General features: G+C 36.8%; 1 protein-coding gene across 1 annotated transcript in view; it reads right to left on the bottom strand.

Moving 5' to 3' along the window:
* NDUFS4 (NADH:ubiquinone oxidoreductase subunit S4) overlaps positions 1 to 12,493 on the bottom strand; it is a 47,113-nt gene that overhangs the window by 17,209 nt on the left and 17,411 nt on the right. The window contains exon 2 of the mRNA XM_061364985.1: positions 9,228 to 9,306. Coding sequence (XP_061220969.1) covers positions 9,228 to 9,306 — 79 coding nt within the window. The remainder of the gene's footprint in view (positions 1 to 9,227; positions 9,307 to 12,493) is intronic.

Below are 12,493 nucleotides of genomic sequence, written 5' to 3' on the forward strand. Positions count from 1 at the left end.
TTATTCAGATGTTTGTAATCAGAAATACATACACCATAGTCTCAATTTTTTAAAATATTTGCCACAGAATTATAACAGCCTCAAAAAAAAAAAAAAAAACCAACTGTATTTGGTATGTCTTCACCATTTCGTAGAAATTATAAGCTTATAGCTCAGCTTCTATCATTTGTTAACTCAGCTTTCACACTAACAGGTAATAGGATAAAATTTATCTTCCGATCAAGTAAAGATTCTCTTCTCCACTAAACATAAGCCATTCCACAAGCTTTATGGAATGAACATAACAGCATACATTAAAAAGTTACATAAGAGTTTGAACAATTTTCCTAGAGTGGATGCTTCACAACCCAAGAACTAAACTGCTTATTAGAACTCTGGGTCTGCATATCAGATGCTCTCTCCATGGTTCATGTCCCAGATTAATATACAGGTTGATGTTTGCAATTTGAGAAAGTAGCCATGAAAGTAGTTCAAAGATGCCTCGTAAGGAAGACACCAAGGCCTAGAAATGCATCTGGTTTCATTTCATCATCGATCTTCTAAGTGGAAAGACATAGGACTGAAGAAGCACCAAGCTCTCTTGCATCATGACCAAGATGTTCAAGTAATTCCACAGCATTACTGGGCTTTCCAGACAAGGAATTTTTTTTTTTTCTGACTTGATAAAATAATTCAGCTAGAACTTCTTGACTAGAAACAGCTTTCCAGTCTGGATGTAGAACTTGGTTAGCTATGCTAAGATTTGTGTCTTAAATCTGTAACTTAGATATACTACAAAAATGCAGAAAGACACATTTGGCTGAACAGAAAAGCAAGCACTCTACAATGGATTTTTTTATTCATTATTCCAGACAGGACACGAAGAATTCATATCACCTATAAATATATTTCATAACAAGGGATACTAACTTAGGTGTCCCAGGAAAGGTTCAGATAATGTATTGTTTTATGAGAACATGAGAATACTTACTTTCCAGTCTTTAAAAAGCACAACTACTGAATAAACAGCTCCAAAAATAGTTACCTCTTACTCCTGTTGATTGCTACACTGTATTTTTTACTCCTTCTACCTGATTAGAAACATTGCTCACATATTTACACTTACAAAACCAAACAAGTATTTGCATGTTGAATAACCCTTTGGAAGCCAGACAAACTAAACATGGCACAATGATGCTGCTTTAATTTGTTCTGAGCAGCCATTGTAGCAAGCTCTTCGAAACAGTATTCTCTGATAGAAAATTAAATACTATGTGATTGGGGGGGGCCCCCCCCCCGACGGGACGACGGACACTGCCTGCATACGCTTCAAAGAAACATATTCTTTGACCCAGTGCTCCAGACTAAAGCCTTGAAATTTTTGCACAAGAATGCTGCACGAAGGAAGCCCAGACAAAAGAGACACTTGAGATGTTAGAAGGTTGTGTAACCCCAATCTCAGACACTCATTCCAATACCCAGCAAGATAGAACTACCATGCACCAAAAGAAAAGGCTCTCAGACAAAGAAATCCAAATCCTTTACCCGTTCCTAAAACCAAAATAAACTTACATGGGGATGAGACTGCAATTGCTCTCACTGATAAAACTGTGTATCATTTTATATGAGGTTCTGAGCTATTTGTAAAATGTGTAGTTTTCTAAACAAAACCAAAATTCACTCAAGCTAAAGCTTAGTAATAAAGCAATATTTATTGCTCTTAAAAGACAGCTGAAGGTGATGGCAACATCTTTTACTTGCACCATGAGAGCTGTAGAAAACTTCTTTATCATGAGGAGAAACTTGTCGCCTGCAGACACTCTTAAAGAAAGCTCGCTATCAGTACCCAGCCAACCCGGTTTTCTGAACAACTGCAAGCTTCATGAAACTACAACTGCTCACAAAAACAAGTTGTAGCAAGCAGCTACCTGACAAAATTATCCAAGACAGCTTTTCCATCCCCAGAGGAGTATTTCTTAGTCTTCACTGGGGAGTGCAGGGGGAAACCAAACCAAACCCCCCCCTCAAAATTCCCAACCTTTTAAACAGATTGTTTACAAATCAAATATCAGTGACCACAAAAAGTAAAGGCCTTTCTAATGCAACTGTACTCCTAGACATTTTTAATGAAGTAGATATTCATGTATTGTTACTTGTAAACAGACTTCTCTTTTGAATATTTCTCCTTGATTGACAGAATGCCTTTAATTTTGAAGCAATTTGAGAATGTCGTTTTAAACTTTAAACACCCTCTACACTCAACTGTCAAACATCACAAATGCAAACGACCAAATGCAAACCAAACAGTAAGTACTTCATATGAGGTTAAATGACAGGATAAGACATACAGTATTAAATAGTTTATAAACCACCAGCAAACAACTTTTATTTCAGCTTGAACTCCACGTACAACACAGTTCAAACAAGCTGGTCATCTGCTTACTTGACACAACTGTGATGGAGGAAAGCACCTCTCCAACACACAGACTTCATATACAAGGCCATTTTGGCCAAAGCTGAAAAGTGTTTCTTAAAACGTATCTGCAAAGTAAAGGGTTGAAAAAACACTTAACCTTATTTTACATTAATATGTTTTTTAATTGTTATTTAGTTTTCATTATTTTGAAGGAAAATACAAACTGCTGACCTAACTGGGGGAGGGAAGGAAGAAGAAATACAACCTTATATGTAAACCCCCTATATTTGAGGCTGTAGGGTAGAATGGGTAGAACTGTCTGAAGTGCCACACAGATTTCCATTCTGGCACGTTGTACCCTCTGAATATGACGACTCCCTGTCACAGAGCCATACATACAAAGCACAAAAAGATTTGTAAGTTACATTCCTTATCTGAAGAGGAATGCTGTCCTGAATTCTTTATCATAAGCACTTGAATAAATACTGCAGCTAGAGTAGCTTAAATGAAGAAAAGATTATTCTAAATTCTTTTATCCCATTTAGTTACTTAAGGAACAGCTTGAACTCACCCTCAAGGAATAACCCACAATGGGTTAACAGCATTCTGACAAACCAAAACACAGAACATCCACTATATCCTTATTATCTAACACAGTGGTAATGCTTGGAGAATTCTCGGCTGTACAGTAGTTTCAAGAAAAGGAAATCTAGTAAGCCTGCCTTTAATAAATGCATACTTTGCCAAGTGTTTCTCTTCACCAAGCTACAAAACCAGCTCCTATACAGTCTTCAAATGCGATGTCACACAGTCTCACATGTCATTTGTGTTTTGGTTTTCAGGGTAAAAGTGTATTATATAGTCTCAGTTTTTGGGAAAGGCTGCTAGCAATGATGACATTTAAAAAACCACGTTAAAACTTTATTTGTGATGTCCTTTGTTTCAGAGCACTGTAGACTATCAGAGAAAGACCTGAGGAAGTTTCATCATTCCAGGCTATTTTTCACTTGTTTGTGTATTTTATTTTGAGCTGCAGTATTATCACTGTTTATTATAGTAGAGTCCATGCTTCTCTAATCAAACAAAGATTATACAATTTCACTAATTTCTAAGCCTAGCCAAAGTTGGGATTTGGATAGTGAACAAATTATGACTCAATCCTGAAAACACCGTGTGATGTTTGCTAATAATGCAGTCATCTAGAAAAAATGGACTGGAATATTTCTGCAACCTTTTTGCTGGAGGTTCACATTCTGAGAATACAGATATACAGATATACACACTGAGAATACAAATATACAGAATACACACTGATACTCCTGAATTATCTAGTAGTAAATACAACAGACATTAATTGCCACTTTTGGACAGCCAAAAGGAAGCTGCTCAGGTACCAATCCCAATTTCACAAGATACAAGAATCACAGAATCATTTAGATTGGAAAAGACCTTTAAGATCATTGAGTCTAACCTAAGCACTTCCAAGTCCACTACTAAATCATGTTCCTAAGCATTATGTCTACACATCTTTCAAATACCTCCAGAGACAGTGACTTCCCTGGGCAGTCTGGTCCAATGCCTGACAACCTTTCCTGCGAAAAACTTCTTCCTACTATCCAGCCCATTTGCTCTTGTCCTACCACTTGTTACTTGGATGAAGACACCAACACCCACCTTGCTACAACCTCCTTACAGGTAGAGAGCAGAGGTCGCCCCTCAGCCTCCTTTTCGCCAGACTGAACACCCCCAGGTCCCTCAGCTGTTCCCCATCACACTTGTGCTCCAGACCCTTCACCAGCTCCGTTGCCCTTCTCTGGACCTGCTCCAGCACATCAGTGTCTCTCTTGTAGTGAGGGACCCAGAACTGAGCACAGGATTCGAGGTGCAGCCTCCCCAGTGTCCAGCACAGAGGGATGATCATTGCCCTGTCCCTGCTGGCCACACTATTACTGACACAGGTCAGGATGCTGTTGGCCTCTTGTCTGCCTGGGCACAATCTGGATTACACCCAGCTCCATCAATCAGCACCCCCAGGTCCTTTTCCACAGAGCAGCTTTCCAGCCACTCTGCCCCTAGCCTGTAGCACTGCATGGGGCTGTGGCTCAAGTGCAGGACCCAGCACCAAGCCTTGTTGGACCTCATGCAATTGACCTTGTGGCATCAATGCAGCGTGTCCAGATCCCTCTGCAGAAACTTCCTATCCTCCAGATCAGTGCTACTACCCAACTTTGTGTCATCTGCAAACATACTTACAGGGGGTTCACTTGATGTCCTCATCCAGGTCACTGATAAAGACATTAAACAGAACTGGACCAATACTGAGCCCTGGGGAAGACCACTTGTGACTGGCTGCCAACCGGATTTAACTCCATTCATAGAATTATAGAACCATAGAACAGGTAGGGTTGGAAAGCACCAGAACTCTTTGGGCCTGGCCATGCAGCCACGTTTTTACCCAGCAAATAGTGACACCCATGCAGGCCATAGGCTACCAGTTTCTCCAGGAGAATGGAAACGGTAACAAAGGCTTTACTACAGTTGAGATAAACAACATCCACAGCCTTTCTCACATCCACTCAGTTCACTTATTCTGCTTTGGCCTAGTCTGCTGCAGTATACAGTATTTATTCCTCCTCTTGAGCATCACCTGAAAAGTATGAGCTGCTCATCCTCAAAATGAGGTTCAGATCTCATGCACTCAGTTTGGTGTATGCAAGTTACCATTATTAAGTTATACAGAGCTTGTCTACAATCAAAAGGAAACTGGCCCTCTGCTGAATTTCAGTATAGGGACTTCTGAACCATTACTAAAAAAAAAAAAAAAGGGGGGGGTTAAATAACAGTAGAGACAAAACAGTTTCAGGACAGGTGCTAAAATGTCAATAGCATCTTTGTAGCTAGTCTGTCATGCCTGTAGTATGAGTCCATTAGGACATGTTCTCATAATACTGCAAAAACTACTTTAGTGCTATTTCAATTGCACTTGATAGCACTGCTCTTAAATGCGTAATTCTGTGTAGCAACTTATCCTATTTTATCTTGGCCTGATACGGAATAAAAACATCTGTGAGATGGCTGCAACTAATAGCTGATCCTTAACCACAGTTCCACAGTGTTTCTAGCATCTCCCCAGTGACCAAACCCTACAACTGCTCTTGCAATAATTTTTTCGTTGAGCTACATACAGCATATATATTATCAGGGGAATATTCTGCTTTAGAGATACAAAGGCTATTTTCTGGCAGTTATTTTAATTTTGAAATGTGCTACCATTTAACTACTACAAAAGCCCTTTTATTGGCAAATTCTTGGGGGTACCTTCCAACTGCAGACAGCAGCTTCCACAAAAGTGCATAGCCTGTAGGAACTGCAGGCTAGACACCCACAATGTAGTGTCACCACCAGTGACTGGGAAGCCTGCTTAAAGCAGACATGCTGAACCGGACAACTTTTAGCTACAACAAAAAAAAAACTGATGCAGCCTACTTAAAAAAAACTGAAACAAATTGCAGCCATTTAAAACAGTTCAAACCCCATTTTAGGCAAAACCACTAAAGCTTTATGTAATAACAATGGAAGATACATTATTCAACACACACAAACAGTTAAATAATTTGGAACATTACCTGAGGGAGATTTGCTGCCGACAACCTTTGTCCTTATAGCCCATATTTCCTAATCCAAGCAGAGTCTTGAGAGACTACTTTTCACACAGCTATTTGTCCAGACTCTTGGAATATGACCTAATTGGTGGCCAGAGATTCAAAATGTGATGCAAGAAGTACATTTCTGTTCAGCTTTGTTCATTTTGTGTGTTATTTTCTTAACTGTTTCTTAAAAGTTTTTCTATTCAATATTCACTGAAAACAGCTAGTAACTTAGGCAAAGATAATTTATTGCATGTGTTCTACAGAAGCTGAGCATTTAACTTCTTTTACACTTAAGATTTTCACTTTTTTCTAAAATGAAAAATGAATGTGGTCTAAACTACTGTATTTTCTATTGCTTCATTAGAACTCATTTTTCTGTTGTATTCAACACATGCTGGCCTGCAGCATGAAGGTGACCGACTACTGCTTAATAACTCATTGACAGGATGCTCTTCCCTCTTCTATTTCATTTGTGTTTTCCAAGACAAGGAACAATTTAGTACTCACAGAACCAAACTGGACTCCAGATAATTCAAAGGAATCCCTGTTAATCAAGTTCTAGCATACGCATGTACACATAGGACTATATGGTCAACAAAAACACTGGAAATGGACAGATTAATTTGACTAGAGTATACAGTTAAAAGTTTTCAAGAACCACAGTGGTAATCTACTAGCCTTGTACAGTACATCAATTTACAGAAGAGTTCAAATTCAAAATAAACTAAAAAGGGTAGCAAGGCAAACAAAAATAACTATATCCCATTTTCTGCCTGTTCTTGCTTCTTTTTTCTAACAGACACATAAAAATCATCAGGCTTTCCATTAAAAAAAAGTATAACAAAACCAACAAATCCATCAAAATATGATACAAAGATTTCTAACAGTAATGTGTATACATCTGGCAGTAACATGTGAGGAGGGGTCTTTTTAATTAAAAGCACCAACTTCCGGAATACAGTTTAATTAAAACTTGCATGGAAATAATAGTTCTACTATGCTTAGCAACATTATCTAAAATCCAGAAAATTCACATAATGTGTTAAGTTAGTTTTAATGGGTTGTAATTAATCCTACTTAAAATTAAGAAATACACTGCAATAACCTACAACAAATTAATACAGTACCCTACTTTTCCATGAAGTTTTAACAGGTGTCTAGAGAACTTCTTCTGACCCTGAAAGAGTTAACAGCCACACCAAATCCCTTTGTGAAGGTTTTCCATCATAATGCAGCAGAAATCTTTGTCCATTAGAACATTACGTCCAACAGAACATCAATTACTGGATATTTTACGGCATTATGGAAATTTGTCCCAAAACTTAATTAAATCTACAAATGAAAATTTTAAAATAATGTTCTAATTGCTTATGATTTTGTTTCAGGCTCTACAACAGTATTGAAAAAAAAAAATTGTGAATCTAGAATGTGCACCTACAACACAGTATTACAGGAAAATACTTTTCAGTCTGACATTTAACCTAATGCTTGAAAGGACTGAGGATAAAATAATCATTTAGATACATTATTTAATGTATCAAAATGAAACAAAATTATCCAGTTGCTGCTACTATGGGATGTCAAAAAAATACCAAAACCCCAACAACTATGACATGAGCATCTTCAACTTGATGAGAACATATAATGACATTAGAAACAACCACTTCAGTTACAATTACCTTACATTAACATTAAGAGAATAAATAGATGTATTTCAAATTAGTATCACTTTCACTCAACTGGAAGTATAAACACTCATAGCCACACAGGGTAATGAATAACCTTAACTTAGGATAATGCACATTTAAATACAAAATGGAAGATAGAAGAGTACTTATTCTGTAGGTATGTCTTTGCACTGTAGTGTCTTTCAGAACTATGTATCCATCACCTGAGGTCACAACTGGGAAATGTGATACTGTAAATTCAGGCATTACAAAACCTCTATTTAGATTTTTCTTTTTTTAATGTTAAAGAACAGCACTACAATAATCAAATACAATTCATAATTTATTTAGGAAAATGTAAGTCTATCGACTTGGTGAATCTTACTTACATAGTGATTCATGAACACCAGTACATGAGATAAAATTTCCTGAATCCAGAGTTACGCAACTAGGTTAGCAAGATGATTACATTTGCCAGAACAGAGTATTAATTTTTTCCCTAATTTTTGAACTCAAAATTATACTATTACTTTTTAAATTCAGAAAAAAACTTCACAAAAGAACTTATATTTTTTACCTATGAGTAGATTATTGCCACACTTATATTCCAAAGCATGAGAAAAAAAATGCCTTAAAGAGTTGTTGAAGTAGGTGTGCTTTTTACCAGTTAAATGAAAGCCATCTCAACTTGTAATTATCATTACAAATGTCCAATCTATAAATAAAAATTCCAAGTATTTCTTAAGTAGTTACTATAGCTTCAGGGATACAAGAAAGTACACACAATATGAAGTGTCTGGTACATACAATGGGAATGTTTCTTTCCTGAAGATTCAAAAGCGATATGAAAACCAAGCTTCTGCTGTGATGCATTCCCCCCAGAAGTCCTACAAAAATTATACTATTGAATAATGTAAACATAAGTGTCAGGTTGCATCTAGAGTAACAGACCACACATTATGGAAGAACTTACAAGAAAAGATTGCCAAATTTCTGATCTGCTACTGATTAGCAGAAGAATGTCATGCATTTGTTCCTAGCTGTAATCTAACCTTCATGCATATTCAAAAGCTAGAGTATATGTGCAAAGTAACAGTAATCTTGCATGATGCTTCTTTACACAGTTTCTGTAGTAATATGGGTCCTAATGAAGATAATGCCAGATAAGGTGGCAAATTCTGTGATTTCACCACAACGAAAATATACCCAGATTTCAAAAAGAATAAACCTGTTATAAAATACAGTTTATACTGGAGCTTCGCCATAATATAATAATAATAATAATAAACAAGGTAGTCATCATTTTATATGGCTTTACACTCTGAATGCCACGTTTCCTTCACATACTTATGCTTTACTAATGTTTCCCTTTCAAAAACGCATGAAGGATTGTTGCTTTGTAGTTCACATTTATACAGCTTTCCTAGAAGAACGCAGAATACCATAGTGAATGCCTGTTGTGCAGAAATAACCCTGAAGGCTGTATCATAGCAATATGCAGTAGAAAACCCTTACCAATTTTTCATCAACTGTGATGAGTTGCGTGTCTCGAGTTTGGTCCTGTGCCAGCCGCCATGTGGAAGTGCTCAGTGACCTGCAGTGCGAGACTTGAAGTTAAAAAATGATTCATGCAATGAGAAAATAGAGGCAGACAAATCTTACATAAACAAGTTACTTTAACAATATCCGTCTTGTAAAAAAAATTGAAGAGGGAGAGATGAGGGCACAAAAATCCTTTTTCTCCCCAATTAGTTCTGTCTGCTGAGTTTTTGGCAGGCTCCCACTCAGCAGTTCACAACAGGCTGCACTTTATGTCAGCCTACAGGCTCTCTGTCACAGAGAGACTGCCAGTGGCAAGGACTGTACTGCTCTATATGAATGTACAGTAGCTGGTTTGTCACGAATAGACAGAAAAATACAAGGCTGCTGCAAGTATTCTGGAACTCTGATCCTTAAAATGATGGCGAGAGAGGAAAAGAACCATAAATCCATTTGCCATGGTAAAACTTCAGTACTACACTTTAACAATGGAATATTAATAAATTTAAAACAAACCAACCAACCCAACAAAAAACAACAAAACAAACCCTAAGCAGATAATTACAATAGAATTTTCCTATTCTGAGTAGGCAAAGTTCACAATTGTTTTGCTTCATTTCTAAGTTGGTATGGGTCAGCTTATTTACACTGAAGAAATATGATTATCTTCTTGAATAAGTACAAAATCTGTAAGGTACGGATGGAAATATAGAACCCAATTCCACACCACTGAATTAAAAAGCAAAATTTGCTCTTAATTTGCATTATGTTACTGATGTCAGGATTAGGCCCTTTTAGTACAAATTATCATTTGGCAAAATAATGCAAGAGCAGGTGAAACAAGCCAAAACCACCAATTCTCCGAGCTAATAATGTGCTTCACGTTTAATTAAGGTCATTTTAAACAAACAAGGCACAAAAGAGAACATAGGCAACTGAACAGTAAGAGGGACTAAGCCACTTTTGTTTCAACTGCTCTTCAGATGATTACTTAAGTTGGGAAGCCAGATATGCTTACAAATACAAATGAATTTTAAGAATTTTGCCTATGGGATACTTAGAACCATATTTCTAGTAACTTAATGCTACTGGTAACGATTACCTAACCACATCTTTTAAAGCGAAATTCCAAGACTTTTCAGAAAATCTGCAATACTATGCAAACTAACTTTTCTCCACTTAAACTATAACTGTTAAACAATCAAGAGTGTGAAAGGTGTTTCAGGACCAGATAACCTGCACACAGTCATTCAAAACCTGTAAATTATAACAGCATACTTTCTATTGCATTCTACATGCATGGAAACACGGAAGACCTGACTGGGGAAATGGGTCTCCCCAACAAATGCATCTACTACATCTTCTAATCTCCAACCCCTCCCTAATTTTTGACAGCTCTGGTGAAAATGCATTTCAAGATATACGAACTTGACCATTTCACTAATCTAGCTGCACTGGAATTAACATCTTAACTAAACAAGCTTTATATTTTCAGACAATATTAGCATGGTAAAGTTTTTAGGAGGCAAAACCTACACTAGAAAGGAATTTGAATTTAGCCACAAGAATCTTATAAAACTACACAACTGGAACAAAGTTCAGTTCAGTGCTATTACAAATGTAGATTCCCACAAATCTATACTTCTAACACAGATTACACTCTACTAAATTACCCTCCATCTGCCAGTAGCAAATTCAAAAAATCTCCACTTCATGAAAAACAAACTCAAAGCACAAAGTTTATACAATCATCCAACTTTTTGACATGGACATCTATTCCTATTTAAAATGACAATATCTGTCTGGAAGGCTACTCTGACAAAGAAAATGAAGTTTTTAAGTTCAAGGGAGCACAAGAATTTCATAAACATCCAAATGATAACTCCTCACTCAGCTCAAAATCTCTGTCCCAGACAGCTTCTGGTTTGACACAGTTGTTTGTTGTTTTTTTTTAATTTGTACATGTAAAACAATACATCATAAAAACAGAATAGACAGATATTGCAGGATGCTACAAGAAATGGATCCTAAATGGTCCTCGTTCAAAAATGGACCAAGAGAGAATTATCCTAAAAACCTTCAGAGCAGCAGCATTACACTTGAGTTCCTGTGGTAAGTAGCTGAAGCTACAAAATTTCCGAACTTAAACAAGGCAAAAATATAGTGACAGGAAAATTAGTTCCCCCTCTCCCCCCGTAATTTTAATATCAAAAGTTATATTCTGCAGGTATTCTCGAACTTCATGTGATACAGCATTCACTACACTACTTAATATATGGCCAAAGAAGGACACTGGATTATGCAATCAAATTGGTCCTTTCTGGAGAGAAAATAATCTAAACTACGAATAAAGAATTACTCTAAATCTTTTTCTGTCTGATGAATATGTAAAGATTTGAGTATGCCAGAATTTAAACAATAATGCTGATCAGAATCCTACATTTTCTTGTAATATACATGCAACTCGGAACAAAATTTAGCACAGTTCAGTTTTAATTTGGTTGTTTGGGCGGGGGGGCTTGCATTCATCAGCTTTGAAAAGTGTAAAAGCCATTCCCTTCCAAAATGATTTCTCTTCATAAGGTAACCTATATTTGCAGGGAAAAAAAAAAAAAGAAAAAAAGAAAAAAGGAAAAGATTCTATACCATTGTAGTTAATAGGGAAGAGCAGAGTAAAATTCTAGGTGGGCAGAATCTCTCCCTGAGATGCCTCTATAATGCATACAAAGGGAGCTGATTTTTCTTTTTTTTTCTTTTTTCTTTTTTTCACAAGATGTCTCTGTCAACTGGGATAAATTGCAAGGTATCACACTTCACAGCTTTCATGATGTTTTAGCTCTTCTACTACAAAAGCAGGCAGGTGGTTTAATAAACCCAACTTTTGCTCCTATTAATCATTTTTCAAAGCCATTTCTCTTGACTACATCATTCTGGAAAAAAAAAAAAAACAACTGTTACTGGAATTTGCAACACATACATTTCTTAAATGTCCAGCCTTCTGTCCATCCCTGGTTGCAATGAATTGGCAAGAACATATTATCCTTAAGAACTTCCTATTTGAAAAGTGGCTGAAAACTGGCCTAGACTAGGAATGTGAACCTTAAACCCATGGAGGCCTTTCTATGTAAAAACACATAAACCACAAGTTTTGCTTTAGAGATGACAGGCTCTTGATATTTACGTTTGTTCCATCTCTCACAGATGAGTAACCTGGAGCTTAGAAACACCAGCAACTCTGAAAC

The sequence above is a fragment of the Neopsephotus bourkii genome, unplaced genomic scaffold (genome assembly GCF_033783945.1).
Source record: "Neopsephotus bourkii isolate Nb327-2 ecotype Australia unplaced genomic scaffold, CSIRO-AGI_Nbou_v1 NB_1263, whole genome shotgun sequence".
NCBI classification, from domain to species: Eukaryota; Metazoa; Chordata; class Aves; order Psittaciformes; family Psittacidae; genus Neopsephotus; species Neopsephotus bourkii.